Source organism: Anas platyrhynchos, chromosome 1 (genome assembly GCF_047663525.1).
Source record: "Anas platyrhynchos isolate ZD024472 breed Pekin duck chromosome 1, IASCAAS_PekinDuck_T2T, whole genome shotgun sequence".
NCBI lineage: Eukaryota > Metazoa > Chordata > Aves > Anseriformes > Anatidae > Anas > Anas platyrhynchos.
Window position 1 is genome coordinate 80,367,951 of NC_092587.1, and position 26,858 is coordinate 80,394,808.

Sequence of the window (26,858 nt, forward strand, 5' to 3'; positions counted from 1 at the left end):
ACAGACAAGAGCCATTCACATCTGGTTTTCCAGTAAGCACCTCAAGTATCACCAAAGGGAGATCTAGTTGCTCTCAAAATGAAGAAAGCTTTGGAACCATGTCCTTGGTCTAGTCCACAAAAACGAACAACAACAAAAAACAACAAATGGGGGGGAAGGAAAAAAATCAGAGAGATGTGCATTTTCTGTGCAGCTCAATGTTTGATATACCTGCTGTCAGGACCTTCTTGATTATGTGTACAGCTGGAAAGAACATTGTAGAGTGGTACCTTCTCTTGGTCCTCCATCATAGCCCCACAACAGTGGCATCAGCACGCAGTCCACACAATGCACAACACCCTCCTTCCTCTCAAATGAAACTGATGATGTAGCAGTCCCCTCAACAAAGTGACAAATATTGCTTCTTTTGGTAGTTCTGATGATCCTATCCACTGTAGAAAGCGAAGCTTAGCAGCTTTACTTGGAGGTAAGACTGCAGCACTGCTTGGGCTCTCACCCTGGAACCTTTCCAAAGGAGAAAGAGCATCCCCACGGTCTCCCTAGCTTATAAAGGTGCCTGGAACATAACAAAGGAACATAAAATCAAATGCAAAGATATGTACACAGGGCAGACCCCTGTGAAATTTAGCTCCAATAAATTGTGTTTTCACATTTCTTCTCACGAAAACTAACTGGTTTTCTTGTCTCGTATACAAATGAGTTCATCAGAAATCACACACAAAAAGTGACAAACATTTGCTGTGATGCCATGGCATGCCTTGTCTTGCTCCAGGTTGTAAAACAGCACAGAAAACTTCGGTGCAGTTGATAAAAGTGCAGCTTCACTTGTGACCCTTAGGGATCTTCTCTCGTCCACTCAGCAATGGTTTCTCTCTGAGAAGGGTTCTCCAGCGATCTAGATGTTCATATACATCCTATTGCCTTCTGCCCTCAAGGACCTGTCATGACTTTCCATGCCACTTGGGATTTTTCTGGTGGTAACACCTCTGCCAACTGCTGCTCAGATGGAGAACACACTGGAACAGAGAGAGAACCAAAAGTAGTCCTGGCCTGGTGTTATCTCCATCTCTGCCAATAGTGGAAAACATGCTGAGAAGCTCACAGGTTTTGTGATATAAACTGTTAGGAAAAAAAAAGCAGCAAGGGGAGGGGGCTTCCTCCAGGACTAATTTCTCATTGAAACAGTGATTTGCTTTTGTTATCTCATTGTTTCTTTGTATTCCCTTCCTTTGCTCCATTTCGGGTCCAGTTATGGTGGGAGATGCAAATATTTAGAGTACCATGCTTCCCACCAGAGCTGATACTTCACCAGCTCTGAGTACCCCCAAGAAATAGGGTGTGGGTAGTATCACAAGATCATCCACTTCAGCTAAACCTTAATCACACACACCGCTCCAGGGACCAACAATTTTCAGAGGCCTGCACTATGCTTTGAAGGTCTCTGGAGCATCACCTGCACCTAGCAAGCCAGAACAAAATTTGTGTGCCATCTCAGAGACTTACCTGTCCAAGTGACCTCTGACACCTGTCATCCCTCTCAGAGCTGAAGGGCGTTGTTGTGACAGCCATGAGACCTACCTGCACACTGGTTTAATGTGATGAACACTTCAACTAAGAGCCCACCTTCCAGCATTCAAACCACTTGATGTGCACACTTTGTGCAGCCTGTCTTCTGACTCTTGTCATCAGACAGGTTGAACTGGTCCACTTCTAGCTCTACCATATCATGTTGTCTTCATTTTTCTTTTTTCTCATTTTCCTCCATCCTCTTCCTCTGAAAGATTTCATCTCCATACATTTTGATGAACTGTTCTTAGTTTATAGTTCTGTGGAACAGATACAGACCCCTCAGGCTGTGTGGTGGAGAAAGACTTGCACTACAACCAGAACTTGTTGCCTCATGGGAATAGGTGGGGTGCTCAGTACTCCACATGAAAGAGCTGTGGAGATCAGCTCAGACTTGCCACTGTCAAGAATGCCACAGCCCCTGAGCTAAGGGAGCAGTTTCTGACAAGTGGCCTCTCCCCAGGCAGTGAGGTTTATTCTTTGCCACCCTCTGCTCCTTCCACGTACCCACTGCAGAACAGTATTTAAAACAGTTTACACATGTAAAACCTGAGTGGGGCATAGAGGTCCCTTGCCAGGAAGGAGGTATTTCTAACCTCCAAGCACTCTCCTCTCCCTATGTTATTGAGAAAAACTGGCAAAGTATCACTGAAGGCCCTGCTCAGGGAATTTGAGCTAACAAGAATCAGAGCAACACATCCTTAACTACTAAGAAAAAGGAGTAAGGGAATTCATTAAGGTACTAAGCACGAAGCAGCCATCACCACTAGAAGAAAACAGCAAATCCAGGATGCTGGGCTAGCCAGAGACTGCCAAGCAGAAGCTTAGAACATTACAGGATGTAGCCAAGGATAAAGTAGTAGGAAATAGAACTAAAGGGTACAGATAAAACCCAGAACCAGTGTTAAGGTTGTAACTTTTATTTTAAAAACATTAAACAGTCACAATAAGCTTATAAAAACCATCCAAAATATCCACAATGCCATTACAGAACAAAGAGATACCATGTGAGGAAGACCTACACATTTTGGTCCAAGCCAACACATCTCTAATGCAAAGTGGGGAATGCTCTTATGCACAGCTGTAGGGGGAGTTTCCTAAAACACAGATGTCCATATGGAAGTATCTCTGCAAGTGCTGGAGGCCTAAAGGAAGGGCACAATCTGTATAACTGAGCCAAAATATGAAAGTTGGAAGTGAGGGTAGTCATAATACCTCTGGGAATAAATACCTGACAGAGAAGGCTGATGGAAAGCAAGGGAAAATCAGATGTAACAGAATAACATTGTGCAAAGGTGGGAATATTTTAAGTAACATCACAGGAAGTATTTCACAGAAGCAAGTTTTACTGATCTCTGCAACTGTTTCTCATTAGGAATGGTGGAAAATCTCATCACTAGTTACAGAAAACACCATAGGCACTCCCAGAATATACTTTGATGGGAGCTTTAACCTGCTCCAAAACGATGTTGTCAATGTTTGGTTTGTACGTGCTACCACAATTTTGCGGTCACTTCTGCCTTTCTGAGCCTTTTTAATTCCTCTTACCCACCTTGAAATCTGGGGGTTTGCCTCTTCTATAGGATGTTCAGTGATGAACTCTGAGTTTGCAGGTAAACTTTGATTTGATTGTGACCACAAAAAGGCAGGTCTAAGAACAGGAGCTTGAAATTGTAGCTACTCCTTTGCTGGTTTTATATAGCACTTGTGCAAGCCCAGACTCAGAACACTGCAGTCAGAGAAGTAACAGTCCCAACCCTTGATAACAGAAGATACTGCATGCATTACTTTTTGCCTTCCTAAAATGAGCTGTGATAGCTTGCAACTAGAGCTTGATAACTGTGTACATACACTTGATTGCCTAGCAATGAGACAAAGGGAAGACCATTACTTACAATGTACCGTTTTTGTCTGCCATATCCCATCTAACAGGCAATATTACACAGTTGCACACATCTACACAACACACTGGACAATGGTGGGCATTGTAACATCATGCAGATCTTCCCGAGAACACAAGGGGTAAAAACATTTGACCTACAACCAACCAGTAGACTGAGTACTATAGATCTTTCAGACTAAGCTAACATATTCCAGTAGCTCCAGTAGCTCTGCTCTCTACTCCTGCATCTCTATGATGTAGAACCTATACATGCTGTAACTGACCGGTTGTTCTACAAGAGTTACATTATGCACCTTCAGTATTTATAATTGTCACATAACTTGTATGAGGTTAAAAATTATATTCCAAAGATGTTTCACAATCTGCAATTTTTAAACTTTCTGACCTACTGGAATACAGCAGAGAAGTCAAAAAGGCAAGAAAAGACACAAAAAACAAAACTCACCTTCTGGTTTGCACCCTCAGTCATCCCTAATGCTTAACTGATGTATAAACTAACAACATCCCCTTGCTGCAATACCACACTTTCCAAGTAGCACTCCAGAAAAAAGAAGTTAAAATCACCACTCAAAATGTCCCAAATGACATGGGGGTTTTGGTTGATAAACAAGTTTGCCTCTTCTCACCAGTACTGACCAATTTGATTCTTTCCAGAGGGCAGAAATAACTTGGAAAGGTGATGTGCAAAATTGGCTCTGATCTACCATCCAAAACACCTGCCTTACTGTTTGGTACTGTATTTCTCCTTTACAGTTTTATTGCACCTCAAGTCTACAGCATCTTCCATTAGAATAGCTATTTGTCTTAAACATCTTCAATTTCATCCTGTACATTTTTGTACACCATTAAAAAAATAAATATTTACAAAGTGACATACAAATAAATAAACTTAAGTAAAAGTATGTTCCCAGTCTGTCTATACAAAAAAATAAAAGAACAGGAAAAATATGCATGTAACTTGGTCCCCTTTTTCCTGAGGCTGAAAAAGTGCACACTGGATAGGAAAAAGCTAGGAAATGGCTTTTTGGTAGGCTTCTTAAACTCCAGTGCACACTGCACACACATACAGAGTAGACTCCAAGGGCAGGGGACTTGTTTAGCATGTAACTTTAACTCCCTACAAAAATAGTATTTAAGTTACGTTATGGTCACTGCGTGCACAAGTACGTTAATCCCAAATAGCAGTTACAGGTGAGAAAAGCAAGAATATTGCCAGCTGTTGTCCATTCACCTGATGTTTGTGGCAGATAAGATGAGATTATTTTTGCTAGTGTGCCAGGCACCTTCCGGTATTTTTAGAATGAGATTTCATATCAGATTTGCTTAACACCGGTAAGCCTGGCAGAATAGCGCGGGGGGGGAAAAATATGTGGGTGCAAAGACAATAGCAGCAGTTGGGGGAAAAAATTGTCCCGGTTCTCACTGTTTCTTTGCTCATTCCTTTAATGACTCTTCGAGGATCTAAGAGTCAAAGAAGGGGCGCATCATGAATCTTAGGCAACTTCTTTGTCAGGTTCAATGCTGTTCATCTCCACCATGGGGTTTTTCTCCACAGGTGATGAGGTTGTGGGGCTGGTTTCTGCTTGTCCTTCAAAGCCCCTTGAGATGTCTTCAAATGTCCTACCCCTGGTCTCGGGCACTTTGAAGTATGTGAAGATGAAAAAGATGACCAGGAAAAAAAGGAAGATAAGGAATACATAGGGGCCACATAGTTTCTGCAATGAGAACAAAAGCAGGTTTTAAATTTGCAAAAAAAACCGTAAGCCCAAATGCAAAGTCACTTTCTGTTAACATATCAGAACTCCACCCTTTATTGAAAGATCCTCAAAAAAAATTTTTTTTTAAAGATCAGGTTGATGTAGGCTTCTGAGATGCTTTAAGCACTCTTGAAGTGACCAAAATTAAAGCTTTTAAAAGGAAAGCCTTTAAATTAAGATGGCTCTAGGCTACAAGCAGTAGCCAAGCAGGACATATGATCAGCCACACTAAATCAAACAGAACACCATAAAAGATTGCCCCAGCCCTCTGGTCAAGGCAGAGCCAACTTCAAAGAGATCAGGCTGCTAAGGATTGAGATTCCACAACCATTCTTGACACCTATATCCAATGCTGCAGCACACCTACAGTTCTTTGCAATCCAGGTCCTTACCTCTGCATAGGGGAAGAGCATTCCCACCAGGAAATTAGAGGTCCAGTTTGAACAGCCAGCCACTGCCATGGCTGCAGGCCGTGGGCCCTGACTGAAGAGTTCTGCCACGATAAACCAAGGGATAGGACCAGGGCCAATCTCAAAAAGGGCTACAAAGCCAAAAGTAGCAACAATGCTGATGTATCTGATCCACTCTACGACATCCTGCAAGGGAACAAAACTAACAAATTCAATTTGAGAAGCAAACATGGCACAGCATAATGCAATATCTATTAACATGGTCTACTTTCATAGTTATATTATGAACACTGTAGCACAGTTCTTCCAGCAAGAATGCTGTACCCCACCACATGCTCCACCCTAACCCCAGCTGTACCTGCCTTGCCCTGCAATTCTGCCCTCTACTCAGCTACAGACCTAAAGGTCCCCCACTGAGGGGAGTCTGGACAAAAACACCAATTACTCACCTTCAAAGCTAAAGCAATAGTCATGATAGCAGCACACGCAGCCATGCCACCCAAACCAACTAAATGGAGTGTCCTGCGTCCTGCACGCTCCACCAGGAACAGCTGAAGATGTAGCAGAAAGAAAAATCAGTGACTGTCAGCAAGAACAGAAGAGGCTCCCTCCAGTGTGAACTGCTCTGCTTTAATCTATCCATAAGTCCTCAGTGCCAGCAGTGATCTCAGTGCAGTTTATCAGGCTCCTCTCTTCAATACATTTATCCAGTTCTTGCTACTGCCTTTTTCATCATCATTCTCCCTCTTCCCCTCAAGCACTCCTCACCCTTTACTACCTCTCATAGAAGAGATCTTTTTCTCCTTCCCCCTCCCATCTGATGGGCTCTTTGCTTTTATATGCCAATAATTAGCCCACTGCTTTGCTACAGCATAGCTAGTTATCTTTAATCACATCCCCCAGAAGATCCCATGCGGACAAGTTATTTCTCTCAGAAGGACCTGTTCTACTTACCGATACAACAGTGAAGACTGTGTTTACCACACCAGCTCCAATGGTAGCATACACAGGCTCTGTGATACCAGCTCGTTCAAAAATCCCTGTGGAATAATAGAACACCTACAAAGAGAAGCAGAAGCCAAAAGTCAGATACCATAACAATTCTAGTGCTTATGAGTGTGTTCCTCATTCTCTGCCTAATGAGAGGGTCTCAACAGGCACTCAGCAGTATAAAAGCACTCAACAGCACAAAACAGCACGCTTCCAGTCAAGTTTCATTCACTTGATACGTGGTTGCAATGCCTTGCCATGGTGCCTGGGAAAAGTGGAAGCCACTATAATCTGTTTCATTTTGGCAATTTCTTGCAGTATCACAAGAAGTAGTATTCTGTGATTTTCCAGTCAAAACTGAAAAGAGGTCTTTGCAAGCCTAGTTCTGTCACAATTAGTGGTGCATAACTATTCTGAACCACAAGGATAGCCAGAGGCCCAAATATGACAGGAACATAACTCACAGCATTGATGCCTGAGAGCTGCTGGGAGAGCTGTAGAATGATGGCAATGATAATGGCTTGACGATAGTTTGGAGAACGAAAGAGCTCTGGCACAGTTGCTTTCTTCTCCTGAGACATTTTAGCACTCTCTTCTTTCATCTCCAGGATGTCTTGAGACACATCTTGTGTGCCACGGAGTTTCTGGAGAACTGTAGGGACAAATCCAGAAGTGCAAGGTAGAATAATCCCACAGACAGGAGGTTCCCCTTACCCCTACACTGCTGTTTCAGGGAGGGCATGCTTGGAAGACAGAATCACCTACCAAGTCAGTGTTTGGTCCTGCTTTGTGGGAAAGAGCCTCTACATGTAGCTGTTGCTCATTTTTTTAAAGCAGAATTCAGGGTGCTACAATCACCATGGAAACCAAACCCAGGCACTGTTCATGTAATTTGTGCTCCTAACTTGTATTTCATCCCTAATTCTGTTCATACACTTTCCAGAGCTGGTTTCATCCCTCTGTGGTAGGGGAAGGAAACCCTCCAAGCTCATTGTTAAACATCAGTTTGTTTCCTACCACTCAGGAGGAGCCGACAGAGCTGCAGCAGCAGGTCCTGCTTCATCCCATCAGGCCAGTTGCCACTCCCAATTTCTTAATCCTATCAAGGAGGATGTTGGGATGCCAGATTTCTCAAAATTCCTGGCATCGGTGCAATCTAAAGGATGGGAAGGCAGGTCTGGTGCCCTCTGGGAATCACACCCTTGTCTACCACAGGCTCTAAAGGTAATCCCAGCCTCCCACTCAAGCCCAGGGCAGGCTAGGAGCCACAACACAGCCCTGCCCCTTCAGAAATGAGTTCTTACCTGCTTGTGCTTTCTCTTCCTCCATCTTGTTGATCAACAGGAAGCGGGGGCTTTCAGGACAGAACAGAAGAGCCACACACTGTAGGACTGCTGGGATGACAGTGAACCCCAAAAGCAGTGGCCAAAGTGCTTCAGTCCCCATGATTCCCTTCAGGCCAAAGATCTACCCATGAAATAGAGAGAAAAGATGATTTAAGTCCGCTAATTCCTTACCTCTATGCCACAAAGTATGACAGGACAAAATATTGTACTCGATGGCAAATGGCACTTCACAAGGTCTCAGTCCCACACAGCCCTCCCTCACCTGACCTTTCCCTGAAGTACAAGATCAAGTTTGTCAAGCCTACCTGGGCCACCAGGATGCCTACAACAATGCCCAGCTGGTTGAGGGTTCCAAAGGCTCCACGGAGGCTGGTGGGTGAGACCTCACTGATATACATGGGTACAAAGCCAGTGCAGAGACCACAGAAGAGGCCAATAATGAAGCGCCCAATGATCAGCATCTCCACTGACTTCGCAGTCTTGGCTAAGGCCATGAGAGCACCACCAACAAAAGCCAAGACGTTCACCAGCAGCATGGAGTTCCTCCTGCCAGGACAAAGGTAACAAGATTGAGCTTTAACTAGAAATAGTGTGGGAAAACTATGGGGAAGAGGATAAAGCTACCCATAACCATTATCTTGGGAGCAGGAAAAGAACAGCAATTCCCATTCAGCTCCTGCCTTGACCTGCAACCACTTCTTTTTCTTTTCACAGCTCATGCATTCTTCCTCCCCCCCTTCCTCCCCAAAACTCCACCGCTAAATGGGAAGTCACTAATTTCTTGGATTCCTCCTCCCAACTTACCTGCCAAATCGATTGACGAAAAGGCTGACTGAGAAGGAGCCGATCATACCTCCTACTGAGAAGATAGCCACAGAAAGGGACCATAATGAGGTAAGAAGCTCTGGAGATGCAGGCTCTCCACTCCGTTGGTACAAAGTTCTGTTGTAGAAAGCCTGGATGATCTGCAAAAAAAGCCAGGTGGGTGAAGTGGGTTACAATCCTGTGAGAGGCATTTTGCACTGGGTGGGGGGAGAATATTTCTGAAGTCTTCTGTTTTCATGGAATCAAGCAGCAAGAATAGGACAAAAGATTAAAATGATGCAGCAAGTCAAGAAGGCACACAAAGCAAAGATCAAGACAGAAAAATGAAAAACTAAAAATTTGAGAAGTTCAGAGACTGGAAGCAGAATGATGCAGGAGAGATTGTTTCACTGACTGGAAAGCATTGATGATGTTTCTAGATGTGAGTCACTGCTGATGTTTTTTTTAAGGTTGAGATGAGAGTGAGAGGGGGAAAAAGAAAAACCACCAGAGAATGGAGGGGAACATTTCTGGCAACAGCAAAAACCCAGCAGCAGTGCCATTTCCAATTTGAGGCATGCTCTTTGATAATGAGAGGAAGGAGATGCAGCCTCAGAGCACTGCCCCCAGCAGAGGGCAGCAGGACATTAGCTAGGGAGGGGCACCCACCCACCCCCCCACCAGCATGTGATGTGACATCTATTCCTGGAGATGGGGTGGATGTGGTATTAGTGACTCAGTTCCTGAGGAACCATCTTAGTGCAAGAAAACCACATTTCTCATTTTCTTCATCTCTTCTTTTTTTATGGTGCAAACATATTATTTTGTCAAAAATACCCCAGTCACAACTCTTTTATAAGCACTAAATCTGCATTTCAACTGAAGAAGTCTGAGAGAAACCAGAGCAACTGTAACCTCTACCAACCTTCTCAGCTCATTTCTGTAACTGCTCACTACTTGCCTTCTGCCCCAGCTGGTTCATTCTGACTCAGAACATCCTGCCTCATCCCCTGACCCGTACAACAGTCTAGAGAGTTAATCAATTTGTGACAGATTGGAGAGCAGGGTAGCACATGGCAGCATTTAAAACAGAAGAATCAAATTATGTTTCTTCTCCTCTCATGCCCTAAAAGGGAAGGAGGTGGGTCAAAACTGCTAGCTAACAAAATGACAAACCCTGAAGTGGCTAATGTTCCAGAAAATGGCAGATGGACCCTTCTTTATCTAGACATTCTGCACTCCTAATTAAATTCTCTGCTTTCTCCTTTCTAGTAACTTCTTTGTCCTCTGAATATCTTCCTTCCTTGACTTCAAAAACCAGAACCAAACTATTAGCTGCTTGATAGACAGCTCCCCCCCTTTTCTATGCCTTTTTTCTTCATCAGCCTTGTATCCATATTTTTCCCCCATTCTCCTTCTTACCTTCTCAGGAGCATTGATGACACCAGTGTTGTACCCAAATTGGAGAGATCCAATAGCAGCAATAGTAACAGCATAGATAAGGGGTGCAGTAATTTTCTGAAAGAAAAGACAATTGCTTGGTTAATTTGTTTATTCATGCTTTCTACACAACTTGAGCACAAATAGAAGATGCAGCTGTACCTGGAGCTATGGAACATGGTTCTACCTAGCGAGGGTATGTACCAGTAACAGAGACCCTGGAAACAGAGGTGCAACTGGACAGCAAAGAGTTTGGTGACTGTGAGAAGGACCTGACCAACGTTTATAAATCCTGACATTCAACTATTCTCAGCTCATTAATAATGAATACACTGGCTCCATTAGTGGCTGTTATTTTGGGCTGATCTGCTTTATAGAAGAGATTTTGCTGATCATGAAACAAGGGTCAGACTCTTCCTCATGCCAACCGAGAAAGCCACTGCCCCCTTCTCCGCACCCCCCCATACATTCTCAGATCTGCACCAGGTCTACACTGGCAGTCACTCAAAACTTGCCCTCTTCAGCAGCAGGTCTGCTTTTCCCAGGCTAGAACTTCCCAGCCCTGCCCCAAGGCACATAAGCACAGGAGCCTAGGCTGCCAACCTTCTCCCTTTATTTGTCTTGACACTGAGTCAATACTTGACTTTTTTAATAAAGCACAGCCCCTGGAATTTGAGGGTATGTAAAATTTATTAAAATTAAAAAACTGCTGAGCCTTACAGCCATCAAGGAAACAGCTCCAACCTGCACAAGTCCCAAAGACTGAGCAATTAAACTGTCAGTAAAAAAAACATCTGACACTTTTTTAAATCCAACATTTAAGCCAGCTCTGTTAGGGAAGCAGGGGGGAACAGGTGACTCAGGAATTCAAACTTACACTGCCAGTGCCTAATTTGGCACTATTTGAAAGCACATGCTTGTCTCAAGAGCGACTGTAAGCTTTTCTGTAAGTTTTAACAGTCCCCTTCCCTTTCTAAATCTTTCCAATTATTCTCTAAAGGCTGGCAGGGCAGATGCAAAGCCGTGGGGTCTACTGTCACAGTTCCTCCAATTTCTCATTTTCCAGCTCGCTCCAGAGGTGGCAGTTCCCAAGGCTGCCAGGGCTCACACCACCCTCCTTTAAGCCAGGCATGTAGGTGCTTCTGGCCTGCACACTCCCGCAAAGCTACCAGCTAGGCCTCAGTAAGCAGAAATTGAGGAAACTGCTCTCATGCATGGCTTCCCCTGCCTGTATCATTTAAATATCTCAGTTTGAGGTCACCTCCTACTAAGGTTAATGCTGCAGGCAGAGGACACAAGACCCCATATTCCTGCATGGGGCAGATGATTCCCATAGTACAATTCACACCTGAACATACCCCAGAGGATCCAAGCCTTTTCTCTGCCACCCTGTGACTGTTCCCCTTATTTTAGAGGACAAGTTGTGTTGCAAAACCACAAGGACACAGCTTTTCCAAAGCACGTGGGTGCCACTAAAAGGCCATTAAGACATCTAAGCGCTTTTGGGACTGTGAGCTAGGCGCCCCATAGCTGATATAACAAGGGGATGACAAAGCCCAGCTGTCCGCTACTTCCAGTACAGTGACTCAACAGAAGAGAATCTTTCCCCTCAAGGCTCTGCTTTGTCATAGCTAGCAGTGGTTACAGTCTCCTTTTTTCTTCTGGGGGCAGCAGGGTCTACAGGGTACCTGCTCTGGAGGCACATCTTGCCCTCATGGCACATATAAGGCAGTGATGAGGTTGGTTCTACTACTGCCTTTCGTAATGCGTTTTCCGGAACATCGCCGCTTATTCATCTCCATCTCCTGCCCGCCGTCACACCACCCAAGACATCATCACATGGCCAGACCCAGCCCCCCCAGCCAGCCAGACCACGAGCCAGTGTATGGCCCATTTGTTACAGCTCGCGGTGCCTCGCTTCCCAAAACGCAGACAGAGCTCAGAAACAACGCAGCTCCATCCACCCCAACCAAGGTTGAGGTCTGGGCATCAGCAGAGCGCTCACCCACCACCCTTCCCCTCGGGCCACAGGGGAGGCACCTCCCGTGCCCTTCCCCGCATCCTGGAGCAGCCCAACTTGCTGAACCCTCCCGGGATGCCCTGACGAGACCCGGGCGACCTTGCGTGGCTGCTGGCTCCTTCCCCTCCTCACCCCAAACGCCGCTCTCGCCAACATGGCGCTGGGGCCGCCCCAGGGACGGCGTGTCCGTGACGGGAGCCCCCCCAACCCCCGGGCACGGGCACCGACCCCCGGGCACGGCGCCCACCCGCTGCAGGGCTCCGGAGGGGCAGGGGGGGCGGCCCGATCTCCAGAGCCGAGTAACGGTTTTAACGCCGGCCGCGGCGCCGCCTCATCCCATCCCCATCCCCGTCCCCTCCCCTGCATCCGCGCACACGTTAATTGGATCGATACCAATTAACCGCGCACACGTTAATCGGATCGATAGCAGTTAACCGCGGGGACACGCGGATCAATCCTCATCCCCCCCCAAAAAAAAGATAATAATAAAAAAAGAAATAAGAATAAAATACAAATAAAAACCAACCGGCTTTCACAAACACACTACCCCCCAAATAATAATAGTATTAATACTAAAAGCCCATCCTTCCCCAATAAACACAGGAATAACCCAATCCTTCCCCCCTTTCCCGTCAGACGGGGCTGCTTCTCCCCTGACAGCACCCACCTTCTTGTCGGCCATCTCGGCCGCCCACCGGCTCCCGGCTCCCCGCGCCTAACGGACCCGGCTCCGCTCCGCTGCTCGCTGCCGGCCCTGCCCACTGCGGCGCCTGCGTGCGCGCTCTGCCAGCGGGGCCGCATTTTATGGGCGTGCGCGGGGCGGGGCGGGGCCGGGCGGCTCCTCACGGGGGGGGGGGCGGGTGTCGTACCACAGGGGGCCCGAACGTGACTTTCTGCTTATTTTGCTTACACATACGCATGGGACAAGTAAATATATACAAGTAAATATATATATATATATATACATATATTTACTTCACGCCTATAAGCCATGGGGGCAAAGATGGGGGTGTGGCCGCTTTTGGGCTCAAAACCCGTGCTTTTCTGAGGCAAATCGGCCTCCTCAAGCTGCACGAGGATTCTGCCAAACTCGGATTCCTTCAAATTTTGGAAACGGCCCGGGCAGGAGGGAGGGAAGCCAGCTGGCGCGTGCTGTTTTATTCAGCACGAGGCTTGCTGCCAGCGCCCCCGCCACCACCCGCTTCTGAGGAACTCCAGCGTCAACGTTTTGATTCCGTTTCTGCTGTTTCCTGCTGACCACAGGCAGGCTAACAGGAATTTACAGCCCAGATGAGGCTTATGAGTATACAACACCTACTAAAAGCATTTTTAATATTTAAGAGGTGCGACACAAGTATACACACACACACACACACATATATATGTACACAGTTCAGGTGAGGTGGCAGCGTCCCCTCACGGGTCTTCCTGTGCTGCTGCAGGGCTGCTGTGTAAAGGGACAAGGGGAAAAAAGCGCATTCCTCTCTCTGGGGCTACGTGATAAAAGCTCGTCCTCACACCCCCCGAGGAGACAATGGCGGTGGGAGAGGGGGTGACACACAATAGCCCCTGCCCCAGCTGCTCGCAGGCCCATCACGGCAGCCATCAGCCCATCAAAGGGCTCACGGCAGGGGGGGAGGCAGATTAAGGCCTGGGAGGATGTGACACTGCGGCTCCCTGCCCCCGAGGGCCATCAGCCTCATTGTCCAGGTGTGAAGCCAGCGGGGGGAGAGGTGTCAGAGCGGGGCAGGGCGGTGCTGCCGTGCACGGGGGCACGCAGGAGGCAGGGGAAGTGCTTGGGGTTTGCACGGGACTCGTGGTGAGAAGTTTAGGAAGTAATCAAAGGTGGGGAAATGGAAGAATCCGGGTCACTTGGGGAGGAAGAAGTGTGGGAAAATGGAGGGATAAGGAGAAGAAAGGTTCTGTCCCATGTAAAAGCACTGGCTGGCCAGCCAGTATGTGCCTCATCAGGACGCTCAGTCCTTACGTGCCAGTGACTCCAACTACTGACTCCTTTCCTGGGTGAGGAACTCTCCACTTTGGGTGTGTACATGTTTGTAGGATGTTTATCAAGGAGCACTTGCTTTTTGGAGTGACCAGGGGAATCCCAGAGAGCTCCCAGAGAGGCCTTGGTGCTAGCAACTGGGGAGACTGGGATCCAGAGGGAGGAGAGTGAGCTCGAATGCTAGAGAGAGCTACCTGGTACACACACACACTTATATGTATTTATATGCATTATCACAGAATCACAGAATTGTAGGGGTTGGAAGGGACCTCATTATATATATATATATATATATATATATATATATTTCCCACTAGACTTCCATGCTGCTCTGTCAGGGAGGAGAACAGAATGAGGTGCTGTTTGTGTTCATGTAACTGCTCTGTGTTTGTGTGGATCTGTGTAGCAGGCGTGTAATTTAAGTATATATACTTAGATATGTATATATGTACGCATATGTATACATATATACATGTATGGTGTATATACGTGTTTTCATGCATGTGACTACTGAGAATACAGGCTCAGCCTTGTTTGCAGCTGCACCTGGGAGCAAGGAGCTGTGACAGCCTTGCTTTTACCAGGCTGCCAGATCTGGTCCTAATTCCTTAACACTCTTTGTCTGACTGATCTTGGCTCACATATATTTTTCTTTTTTTTCCTAGCTTGTTTTCCACTTATTTGCAAGCATAACAAACTCCACCTCAAATCTGATCACTCAGATGTCTCAAACCCTGGCATTAGCTCTGAATGTATACAATTACTGGTTAACGTGGAAAGTTGCCATATTTGGAGAGGCTCAGATCATCTCAAAATTTCAGAGGCAATCTCTGAGCAGAAGAAAAGAAAAGAAAAGGGGGGGAGAAAAAAACAAAACAAACACATTCTTCTGAAATTGCATCACTCCTATGTTCTTCTTGACTCATGACTCAACTGCAAGTGCTGGGAAATCCAGACTTGAAGATTAAGTTAATCTAATCTTGAAATTTGATTAAATTATATTAATCTAAACACATGCTTAACTGGCAGCTCAATTTAGAAGCAGTACAACTTTGGCTGAAATTTGCTTCTCTGACACAAATGCAGGACACAGTTGGTGACATTTCATTATCTGTACGGAACTGTTGGAGTAAAAAGGAGTAAAAAGAGACACAAGATCAAAATCCATCACTGAAAGCCAAATCTCCCTAAGAAATGTGGGGAAAACACCCCACCCTCCCATTTCAGCTGATTTTCCTCCAGTCTGAATTCATCTGCTGGCACTGAAATATTTAGATTTGAAGCTTGCATCACAGTCTGTTCCTCCTAAATATCAGCTTTGTTTCTGTCCTAGGACACACACGCACCTCCCACATCCCAGATCATTCCTATGAAGATCATCTGTTGAGTAGCTATGGGGGAAGCACCTTAATACCTCCTTAGCAGAGTTATCTGATAGTGCACCAGCTTAAACTACACACTTAATCTGTTTTTGTCAATATAATAGTTATGCATATTATGCAATGTGCACAAGGATAGAGGCCCACTGCAGGTTACCAGTAGCCAGCCAGCCATATTTTCAAGTGAAGGACCAGGCAGAACTTCATGCTGGTTGCCCCACACTAGGATACGCCAGTATTGTTACCAGCTATGTGAACTGGGACTCACTGAACACTTGAGAAGCTTCATTCATTTTAGCTTTGAGAACTCGTATATTTCTAAAATAGTGCATGGCAACTAATGTTTCTTTTCCAGAAAACCTACATTTTCCATGAAAAACTACTTTTATCAGAGAATTCAGAATTAAGAGAGTCCTAACAACTAGCAAGCCCATTCTTATCTTAATTTATCTTAGAGGTTGGACCTGGAAAGTGACCCCACAGAAGCCAGCTTGCTGTGGCTTTTTGAGAACATCAGTGGAGCTCCAACAGGTACGGTTCTTTGGCACATTTTGTATACACAAAGCCTTGGCTCAAGGGACAAATGGGAGAAGACACAGAAAACTGTGCAAATACAATAAAATAAAACAAAATAAAATTACTAGGAACAGGGCATGATCATCTTGAAATGATCAAGCACAGCATCATCACTCTGCTGTCCAAGAAATTTGACCTTACAGTAACTGCTTTTTCACATCTGCCCAGTTTTCAGCTCAGTGAGGCTGCCCCATGAGATGAAGCTCTTTCCAGTCTCTTTTTCCCCTGAAGTTCCTCACCATTCCTTAGTTCTGCATAAAATTTCCAAATAATTTTAGTGAATCCGTTCTCATGTTTCTATTTTGCATGGAGAACAAAATCTTCAGAGATAAGAGGAGAACAGACAAGGAGAATTATTATGCAGTGTTTGCCTTGAAAGATGATTTTGTGCTTTTCTGTTGTGTTTATAACAAAAGAGTATTCAGAACAAAGGAGAGAGAACAAGAGCCAACAAGGGCCAGATGCTTCCCCCACAAACAGTGAGTAACTTCATTGTTGAGAGGAGCTGAGAAAGAGTGGGAGAAAAAAGGAAAGATAAAAGAGAGAAACAAGATGATAGGTGGGGAATAGGTTGGCCCATAGACAGGAGGAGCTTAGGAGTGGAAAGAGAGAGAGGGAAGGGAGAGACAGAAGGCCCAAAACAAAACAAATCCAAAAACAAAGGAATAATGAGGTGAAGAAAGAAAGAATTAAAACAGATAAGAAGAGCAAAGTGGAGGGAAAAAAAGAGGGAGAGAGAGAAAAGAAAGGAAAAGGCAGGCACAATGTGAGAAAAGGGATAACATGAATTGGGAGAAAAGATAAACACAGACAGATAGAAGTGCGGGAGGAAATTGCAGAATTGCTCAATGAGAAGAGCACTAGAGTTCGTGTCACTAAAACAAAGTCATCTTTAACCTCTTCTCTTTTCCGTGGTGAAACGTAGGTTGGAGCTGATGCCTCTGATAATTTTCCTGATTAACCTAATTGATCAATCAAATCACTAAAGTCAAAAGCTTCTAATACTGCAACAATCAATTGCAAAGAGGAAGTAGTTTTCATAATAATAAAAAAAAAAAAAAAAAAAAAAAAGCAGAAACCAACATGCTAAAGAGTAAAAGAGTAAACCGCAAACTGTAGCATCACACCAAGGGCTGTTTCCTGAGCTCAGCTCTGTGCTACGAGAGAGACGTGACAAGCCCAGACATTCATCTACGTTCTCTTAGTCGTCATGCCCCGTAACACTTTAGGCCCCATCTTTTTTTTTTTTTTTTTTCCTCTGATCGATGAAAGACTCCAGCCCAGCATTGAGGACACAAGCCAACTTTTTTTCTGATTGATGTTGCCAGGGCAACCAGGCTTTCTAGCAAAGACAGAAGCCATATAACTGCGTATTTATCTTTTTCCTGTGCCACCAGATTTGATTCTAACATTAGTCCATATCTAAGGATAGCAATAATGAAGTGTGTGCAGGTGACTCATGCAGAATTCTGTAAAAATGTTGCTTTCATAAGCAACAGCCCTTCTTATTGATCCATCTTAGTTTCTGCCTCCTTTCCTCTGGTGTCTCCAGGAAACAGATGAGCTGAAACTCATCTGTTTTTGAGCACCTGAAACTGCTCAAACGCCCTCAGGACTGGGATGCTAAAGGGGCTGTGAAGGTGGGTGGCATTGGCAGAGCTGTCCTGGGAGCTCAGGGCTGAGCTACCAGGAGTCTGCAGGGCAGGAGAGAGGGGCTTTGGCCAAAATATCTCTGGTGAGGGTTTTCTATGTTTGTTTGTTTTGTTTTGTTTGTTTGCTTTATGTATATCAGCCACTGGATCTTACCGTGGTTTTCTCTACCCTGAGCAAGAAACCGAATCTGTGGGGCAATGGAAGAAAACAGCTCTCTACGCAAGTTCAGTTTTAGAACATGAGTTCAGTTTTAAACTGAACATCAGGTTCAGTTTTAAAACATGTAGAGAAAAAATAATAATAAAAAAAAAGTACCAATCAAAAAAAAAAAAAAAGATAATTTCCTATTAAAGTCCTGAAAAGCAGCTCGGCAGTATGAAAATAAACCTTGTTCAGGGGAGAGATTGGGTGAAGGGTGGGTTCCAGAAGGAGCCAGGAGAGGAGCAGAAAGTGTTGGATACCGGGAATTACAGCTGCAGTTCGGTTGAGTCATCAGCTGACCCTCCCCTCCTTCTCTCGAGGGCTGAATGGAGTGTGTTGTTTTGGCGAGCATTCCCAAATTATTCTTTACTTCATATTTCTCAGGAAAACATTATATTCAGGAGGAGAAATTCTATTTGTTAAGGGGAAACATTTCTTCTGTGGAAGTCACAAAAATAAACCCTCTCACGTACATACAGGGCACTGAGCCAGCTGAGCAAAAGGATGATGGGAAGTCTGAGGAAGCGCGAGGACACTCTTTCGTCTAGCTGCTTACCCAGAATATGTCTGGCTGCATAACCGGACGCAGCCTCGCAGTCCCACAGCGACTGATCAGGAAGCGCTTGGTTCCTCGCGCTGTTTTATGCCTCGCCTGGTCAGCCTGGCAGCAGTGCGAGAGGAGCACAGGAGGTGTGCAACAGGGGCATAGGGTGGAGGCATTTCAGCAGTGTCAGCTGCCTTATCTCATGGCCCCATTTAGGCATACTTCTCACACCCCGACATTAGTAACAGAGAGCTACGCACACATCCAGTGCATATACATGGAGTGTGCAGAGCCGAACCCACCCGCTGTACATACACACTCCCTAGCAAACACATGGGTTAGACACACTGACACATACTGACACACAAAAACACTGGCGCGCAACTGAGCACAAACAGAGTGGCACACTTAAAAATACCACCGCTGAAGGAATTTTTCCTCTGGTCATCCGCTCCCAGGTATCCAGCCTGAATCACGCTACACTTCCCAGCAATTGCAGGAAGGGTTGTAGTGCGGGAGGGGGGGAAGCGGGGAGCAGGGACTGTCAAAACTGGCCCAGTAAGACTGCGTGTAGTTACATCAGAAAGATTCACAAATAAACAAAGGACAGAAAGCCTCTGGCTGACCACTCTCTGTTTGAACTAGAAGATCTTAGGTCTTCTTAGATCTTAGGTCTTTTCCGGCCTGACCGATGTGATGATTATGTGTTCTGCAGCCCTGGTCCCCTCGCTACAGTAGTTTAAAATTATCTTCTGTTGAGCTGGCAACACTCAGAGGTGGCCAGATTTGAATCTCCCCCTCTCCCTTTAGCAGGTTTGTTTCTCCCAGTGGGATACCAGCGGCCAAGCCAGATAGTGCATAAGGTTTAGCATTCCTCTCCCAGCAGGAGATGCTTTGCTCTGCCCTGCCCTGTGGCAGTGTTGACCCCCCACCTCCTAGCACCTTGCACCTGCTGTTCAGTAGCAATGAGCAGGAGCAGCAAATGCATTGTTACAAGCAGAACAAAGAAAGCAGAACAAGAAAGGAGGTTATATGAAGAGTGCTCTGAAGTGCAGCACGCTGCTCCTGTCCAGGAAGGACAAGGTTAAACCACCTCTAGGGTGAGCCAGGCTAGATAGCCAGTCCATCTCTGCATCTCAGTCAGGAGAGATGGGCCAGAAAGCATCCTGGCATACAGCCCCATCTTCACAGCCTGGCAATTCTTCCCTCTCCTCCTTCAGAAATGGCATCAGCGGCCTTGGATGGGCATCTCCCCTATATTGACAGTTCAAGCCACAGCAGCTTCTTGCAAAACTCAGGCTGCTGACACAGCTGCTGGCCTCACCCCAGCCCTGCCCTTTCAGAGGAAAACCTCCCTCCAGAGACAGCTCATCCTCCCAGGGTTTGTCTTGCTGGTCCTGGAAGATGGCCTGCGCCCTTCCCTGGCAGATGCATGACCCTCCCAGTCGGAGCACAGCTGCACCACGCTGCAGCAAGCGGGGCAGGGGCAGGCTGCACACCCAAGCCTGCTCCCCAGCACACTCACAGGGCTGTCTGGGGTGGCTGAGGACAGACAGGACGTGGTCCCTGCGGGAGGGCTGTGTGGGGACCCAGTGGAGCACAGAGCTTCCCCCCCCTCAGGTCATGCTGCCTGTTGTTTTGCCCTGTTCATGCAAACACATTTGGCTCTTACACCTTACGCTTCCCTCCTCCCCCAGGATCATTCACGCACCCTGCCAGGGCTCACTTCCACTCCTACACACACGTGCATCTGCTTGCCTCTGGTCCTCCTCATCTCTTTGTAAACTAGTGTGGTTACCTTCAGCCAGCCTGTCTGCGCCAGGCTGCCGTGCACACAACTGCTCATGCATGTTTCTGTGGGTAGGTGGAGGATTTGCAGGGGCCTGCATTACACTCGCTTTCCTTTTATGAAATACCCGGTCTGTGTAACTTTACATTCTCGTGCAGATACGGGCTGTGTGCTACTGCAGGCCCGTGCAAATACCAGTGCCTGAATTCATAATACTGAAATGTGTACACGTGTTTTCCAATATGCCAATGTATATATGCACACAAGTTTATATCTGGGCATACATTAAAACATGTAAACAGATTTATATATATGCTCCTTTACCTACTTCATACATAGAAAGGTATGTACACATGCATACATAGCTGTATTTTTATATCTGTGCTTGTTTGCATTTGTGTACATACACTCTTTGTTCATATCTGTGTATACCCTTGTACCTACATTCACCTGTTTCCTTATGTGAAATCTTACATTTCTGATGTTTATTCTTAAGTGGCACCTCTCAGTATTTGTACTCCTGTGGCTATATACATGCAATTTTCAGACTTGGGGCATATACTTTCCAATGCAGTTTGTCCAGAACTAAACATTAACATTCATATTCACAATGACAAAAATTACAGCACAACAAAATCCTGCAGGCAAACTTCTGTAGGTAATGCAAGTGGTTTTTTTTTTTTTTTTTTTGCTTTGTTTTGTTTGCTTGTTTTGTTTTGTTTTGTTTTTCTTTCCCCATAGCATTGTGTCATGCTTCTCTCTTTGCAGTGATAAGATCACAAAATGCAGAAAAGGAGAAAACTTGAACAGCAGGAACATGAGTTTTGTTGAAAGCACTGAGAAACTCAACACTTTTGAACCAATCCTCAAAAAACAGAATCAAATCAAATCAAATCTGTATTCTCCCAATCAATGTGAAGTGCAACACTTGCAATTTTGTACAACATCTGCAATAGGGTAGGCTGCAGCTGTTGTTCTGCACTGCTGTCGTTTGCTTTAGCCTCTGCCCTTAAGAGACTGTCCCCTGTACACTATTATCTTTTTTAAGCTTAGCCCGGAGCAGGATATGATTTGTCCCTGCACAATTCTGCATGTCTGCCTGAAACACAAGGTGTTTGGAATGACTGGGTACGTGGTCATCCCTCTTATCTCTGAAGAGAGGTTGCCACAAAGGGTGCAGCGGGAATGCTGACCTAGTGTTCCCGTCTCTTTCCTCATACACCTCCTTCCAAACCCATGAGCTGCTGGAGATGGTGTACAAGTTTTCACTGTATGAAAGGAGGTTTTCACTTGCTTTCTACTACTATCTCTATTTTTTCCCATAGAAATTCAGGAAACAGAGCGAGCTAACAGCTGGTTTACTTGCCCTTCAGTCCTGGTATCTCTCCAAAAGAAATAATTGAGATTAGTGCAGGTACACTAAGTGTAAGGAGATGTCCTTGGTGTTCCACGGGAGCATCTTCCAGCAGAGCCTTACTGTGGGAACTGCACAGGAGTCGTGGCTGTTCTGGCCCAGGCCTCTCCCAGAGAAAGCTTTGTAGAGTGGAAATGTCACAGTCTTGGCTGCACAGCTCCTTCCTTCCAACCCACACTACTCCATCAAGAGTCCTCCCCTAGAATATTTTGTTTGCTCTCAGCTCTTTCTTAGTAAGAAACTGCTCTCAGCTCTTTCCTAACAAGGAAAAGGTTAGCTGCTGTGAGGTCAGGGACTCTTTCAGGATATGGCTTACAGGTAGAGATGGTTTAAATATCTTCAGTATTGAGAGGCTTCAGATCTGAGTTCCCTAGAGATCACATACTATGGGACAAGACGGAGGAAACAGGCTCAGCCCTGCTCTGTGTCTTTTCATCTGTGATAGCGACAGTTTCATAAGGCATCTATGCCACTTTTTCCAACAGTGGCTTCACTCTTGGAGACATTCCTTCAAGGAAGATCACACAGGAGCGTGTCACACAGATAAAAACACCATCACAACTGGCTCCAACCCTCCTGTGCCTGAGCAGACAGCCAGTGAGCACTGGGGACTAGCTGCCCATCCCGCAGCTCCAGGTAGGGCTGAAGTGGTTCACAGGGAAAGCCACCACACATGTTTTCAGGAGGGAAAGTGCTTGGCCTCAGGTCAGTGGTTCTGGATGGATTTGTTCCGGTTTAATTGACCAGGTGGGAACAGGGTGCACTTTGTTTGAAAGAGATTATGCTCCTGAATTAGCTCTCCTGCCAAGTCTCTTATCGTTCTGCAAACAATGGGAGTATGGGGAAACGGACCTGGGAAAACAGAGGCTGGATGCATAAGGAAGAGCGTAGATTCCCCTGCTGATGACACTGATAAGTAGAACTGGCCATTTCCCAGCACAGAAATTAAACTAAAATGTGTTGGCAGGCCTGGAATAGCAAGGAGACATAGTGGAGGGACCATGTGCTGGCTGAGCTGTTAAGCCCAACTGCTAACAGAGCTGCAGGAGCACCAAAAAGGGAAAAGAGAGAAACCAGCCACAGGGAAAGGCAGAGGCACCCATCCAGTCTCTAAACACGTTCTCTGCAGCCAAGGGTTTTCTCGCCACAGTCACATTTTTAGGCATCAATCGCTCCCTGCCCTGGTGCCATGCGTACACCCCCCAGCTATGCAGCTCTGTTTTACCATGTCATGCCACCCTCCTCTAACCAGGCTTCTCCTGCCTTCCTCCTTCTCCCTGCTGGCCGCCTTTTCGCCTTTTTCCACTTCTCCCTCCAAGCCTCCTGCCCTCCATCTGTGGTTTCTGTGCTCGCCCTTTCCTCCCCGCTCACCCCCCGGCCTCTGCAGCTGCGCTCCCCGGCTCCTGCCCCGTGGTCCCTGGGGCAGGAAAGCGGCGGCCAGCGGCGGGTTAAAGCGCGGCGGGGGCGGGCAGCCGCCCCCCTCCTCCGTCCTTGATCGCTGCCATCAGCCCCCGGGAGCCCTCGGGAGGCCGGAGCCGGGCGCGCCCCGTGCGGGCTCGCACGTCCTCGGCAGCCTGCGCGCAGCTGGGAACCGCGGCCGGGCACCGGGGGGGGTGGGCAGGAGAAGCTGGCTGTCGGGCAGACAGAGCTGGGGGCACACCCGGGGGCCTCACAGGCGTGAGGATGTGGTGGAGAGGAGGTTTTACAAAGCCGAAGCACGTTGAGCATCATCGCCGCCGGGCTCAGCCACTCTGCACCGGTCCTGCGCGCTGCGTGGGTGCCTGTTTTTGCTTTCATCCCACAGCACATCGCTGAGTCCCGCCCGGTACCCTTCCTTCTGCCTCCCCCCTACACGTGCATCTCAGCCCTGCAATCCCCAGGCAGTGAAATTTCTAAAGAACCGAGCGCTGCGCAAGCCTGCTGGATTTCCTTCCTCCCTCGGAAACTGCTTCTCTTTAGCAACACAGAGAGCGAAAATACAAACACACAGACTGAGATTAGACAATTCTGTGATTCTGTGATTTCTCAGAGGTAAGAACAAGGGCAGACATCTCTCATGGAGGCATCCCTGACCCTCTGCTCAGAAATGCAGTGGTACAATTCAGAGGGTGGAAAATAAATAAGTACCAAAATCACAGAGTACCTGGCTGAGTGAGACTAAGCATGGGAATTTGGGTGTGATGTCAGGAGCTGTGCCTCCGAGCCAAATGTCCCCAGCTGAAGGATTGCTGGGTTATTCCTGCTTCTGGTCCATCCATCTGGAACAAGGCACAGAATAGAGTGGTATCTTGCCAGATCCTCAAGCTTTAAGGGATCACAGAACAATATGTGAAGTGTTCCAAAATGCACCACCAATTTCACACACTCCATCCACGAGGCATGTGTGCAAACATCCCACTTCTGTGGCTCTGTAGGACCTGGACACCTCACAGCCTTGATTCTTCACAGCACCCCACTGGAAAGAGGAAAGATCCTTTTCCAGACGCAGAACTGAGGCAAAGGCAAACCAAGAGTAGATCCCAAACTAAGATGCCACAAGGCTGAGCACTTTAGCATAAACACTTTCTCAGCCCTTCAGATGGAAACCAAGAGAATAGAAGGAGAGATGACTATTTTTTTGCTACTATGGAGCCCCAAAACCAACAGTCAGGGGAACTGTAATGAAAATTAGCCTAGAGGAAATTGGTGAAGCCCAGCACTCTCCAGGCTGTTGCTTTACTCAGCATCATTGGGAGCTGTCTCCCTCCAGAGGAGACCTGTAACCTGTGTCTTTCTGAAGCCACACTCATCCTTCTTTAAAAACAAAGGGGAAAAAAACAAAAAAAAAATACAAACCCAGCAACAGAAAATTAGCTGCTAGAGAATCTGTTCTTTCTCCCCATTGACTGGGTGACTCTATGATTACTGCAATACCCCAGAACATGAGACCCATACACCAGCTTCTCCATTAAGGAACCTTTATTCTACCTTCCTCTCCATGGTCTTTATGGATCCAAAAGCTGCTGATGAAGAACAAACCCACTCACTGTGATGCTACGAATGCCTTTTTTTAGGTGTCATAACTCCCTATAGTAGTCCTTAAAATATACATCTTCTCTGCCTACCATAATAAGTTTAACCATGCACATGGTCAAAAATGGAGCAAAGAAGTCCATAGCAGAAGCCAAGGCCACCTACCTGCTCTCTGTAACTCTGCCAGGTAAGGTAGGGATCATGCTGCCTAATGGCTGATTTATGGGCCAATGCATCTTTAACTCTTCGCATGGGGACGTATCTTTCTGCCCAACCCAGAACTTGTAATCATTAACTGATTGGGGCTTCCACCAGTCCAGTTGCCTCCAGTGATGAGAAGGCCTTCATAAGGAGGCTCTCTAAGATAAAACGTGTTGCATTGCATGTGGTGTCTGATCTAGCAGGCATGCAAACAGTATTTTAAGAAAAATAAATAAATAAATGAATAAATAAGGCAATGACAGAAATTTGCCTCCAGTATACAACAGCCACCAAGTGTGTTTTTTTCAGGAGCAAGTTTTTTAGGTGTAGTTGCCTAAACACTGACTGTCAGCCTTCAGATTCATAAACTCCTGTATTGAAATCTGTCTTAGTAGTGAGCACTGTACTACCTGCTATACTAGAACAAGTAGCTGAAGAAAGGATGTGTGAACTGCAACACCGATGTGGGGCTGGAAACTTCTCTCTCATGGGAGGAAGGTGTGTGAACAGGTGATGCCAGTGTACAGCCATCGAGGCCTATTTTTTAACTCCAGCCAGCGTTGTGGCACTACAGCCACCACATCACTCCTTTTCCCCATCTTCAATACTCATCTGTCTTTCTAGATCTTCTTTTGGTATCACGGACAATGACTGAGACAGAGAAATGGAAAGAAGGATGAAGAAGAGCTGAAGCAAAAAATAAGGAGAAAAAAATACCTGTCTTACAGAAAATGAGGGAAGGACAGGAAAAAAAGAGCAACAGAAAAACAAAATGCAAGTTAAGATTATACATGAAAGGAATAGCAATGTGAGAAATATATTTGTGAAAGACAAGAATAATAAAAAATGAAGAAAAGAAGAAAGAAACAAATACTTCCGATATAGAAACATTTCTCTTTACTGCAGCTATATTTTTCGAACTTGCAGAAAGCAATTGGGTAAAAGTTGTGGGACAGCATAAGGGAAGGATGTTCTTGCAGTGGTTTTGTGCTAAGTGAAGTAATTAGTGCAGCAATGAGTCAGGGGGGGCAGGACACATGCAGGACTCCTTCACTATCCACAGAAGGGTTTTCTTTTAAGCTGTTAAATCATTACTTCAGTTACTCACTAGCTTGGAGGTCTTCAAAGTTTCTCTTGGTCAAAAAATATCTCCTGAATTATACCTAGTGTTAGGTACAGGCTCTCTCTGCAGCTCTTTGTGCCATAAAGGAGCTGGGCACCACAACCATCCAGCCTAACCTATGCCAAGAGTTCAGGTTTCCCTGGGAATTTGGGACCCTGAGGCAAAGCACCTTTACCAGGTCTAAAGACTTATCAGATAACACATTCTTCAGCCTTTCAGAAGAATCACTGGATCAGAGACAGAGAGGACAATGTGCTAGTCACATGAGACCCTAAATCCTGAACTGACCTAAAAGTGCAGTGAAGCTCAGAACTCCATAAATGACCGATTTATATGCAACTGATCCCTAACCAAGTGTTAATGCAAGATTTCTGGGAACACCTTAAACTGTGGGGTGAAATGTAGCAGTTAAATACATGCGTCACCACTGTTGCTGGGTCCATACAGCAGACCCAAGCCTTCCACAGATCCCCATTTTGTGCAAGGCTCAGGGTAAGACCTGGAATTGCTTCCCCATGGCAGCCAGTCCCCTGTTTGTTCCAGAGTTTACCCCATAGAACTCAGAATATTTCAGAAACTAAAAAAAAAAAAAAAAAAAGAAAAAAAAAGAATAATAATAATAAATTAAAAACAACAAAAACAAACAAACAAACAAACAAACTACTGCTGACATGGCTTTCAGAGTCTGCAGCCAGCTAGGCATGGATTATAATAGGAATAATTAG

General features: G+C 46.0%; 1 protein-coding gene across 3 annotated transcripts in view; it reads right to left on the reverse strand.

The window, feature by feature from the left end:
• Window positions 1-2,470: 2,470 nt before the first annotated feature.
• LOC101791516 (solute carrier family 2, facilitated glucose transporter member 3) overlaps window positions 2,471-26,858 on the reverse strand; it is a 30,216-nt gene continuing 5,828 nt past the window's right edge. Inside the window, exons 1-10 of one of the 3 annotated variants that reach the window (XM_027449861.3) lie at window positions 12,904-13,040; window positions 10,199-10,294; window positions 8,777-8,937; window positions 8,278-8,518; window positions 7,931-8,093; window positions 7,091-7,278; window positions 6,591-6,695; window positions 6,086-6,187; window positions 5,619-5,822; window positions 2,471-5,184 (exon numbers count right to left, since the gene is read on the reverse strand). In XM_027449861.3, the coding sequence (XP_027305662.1) occupies window positions 4,963-5,184; window positions 5,619-5,822; window positions 6,086-6,187; window positions 6,591-6,695; window positions 7,091-7,278; window positions 7,931-8,093; window positions 8,278-8,518; window positions 8,777-8,937; window positions 10,199-10,294; window positions 12,904-12,918 (1,497 nt within the window). In that variant the 5' untranslated portion in view covers window positions 12,919-13,040 and the 3' untranslated portion in view covers window positions 2,471-4,962. Of the gene's footprint in view, window positions 5,185-5,618; window positions 5,823-6,085; window positions 6,188-6,590; window positions 6,696-7,090; window positions 7,279-7,930; window positions 8,094-8,277; window positions 8,519-8,776; window positions 8,938-10,198; window positions 10,295-12,368; window positions 12,526-12,903; window positions 13,041-26,858 lie in introns of those variants that run through there. The other 2 variants (XM_072042889.1, XM_072042892.1) reach the window with 2 other exon arrangements.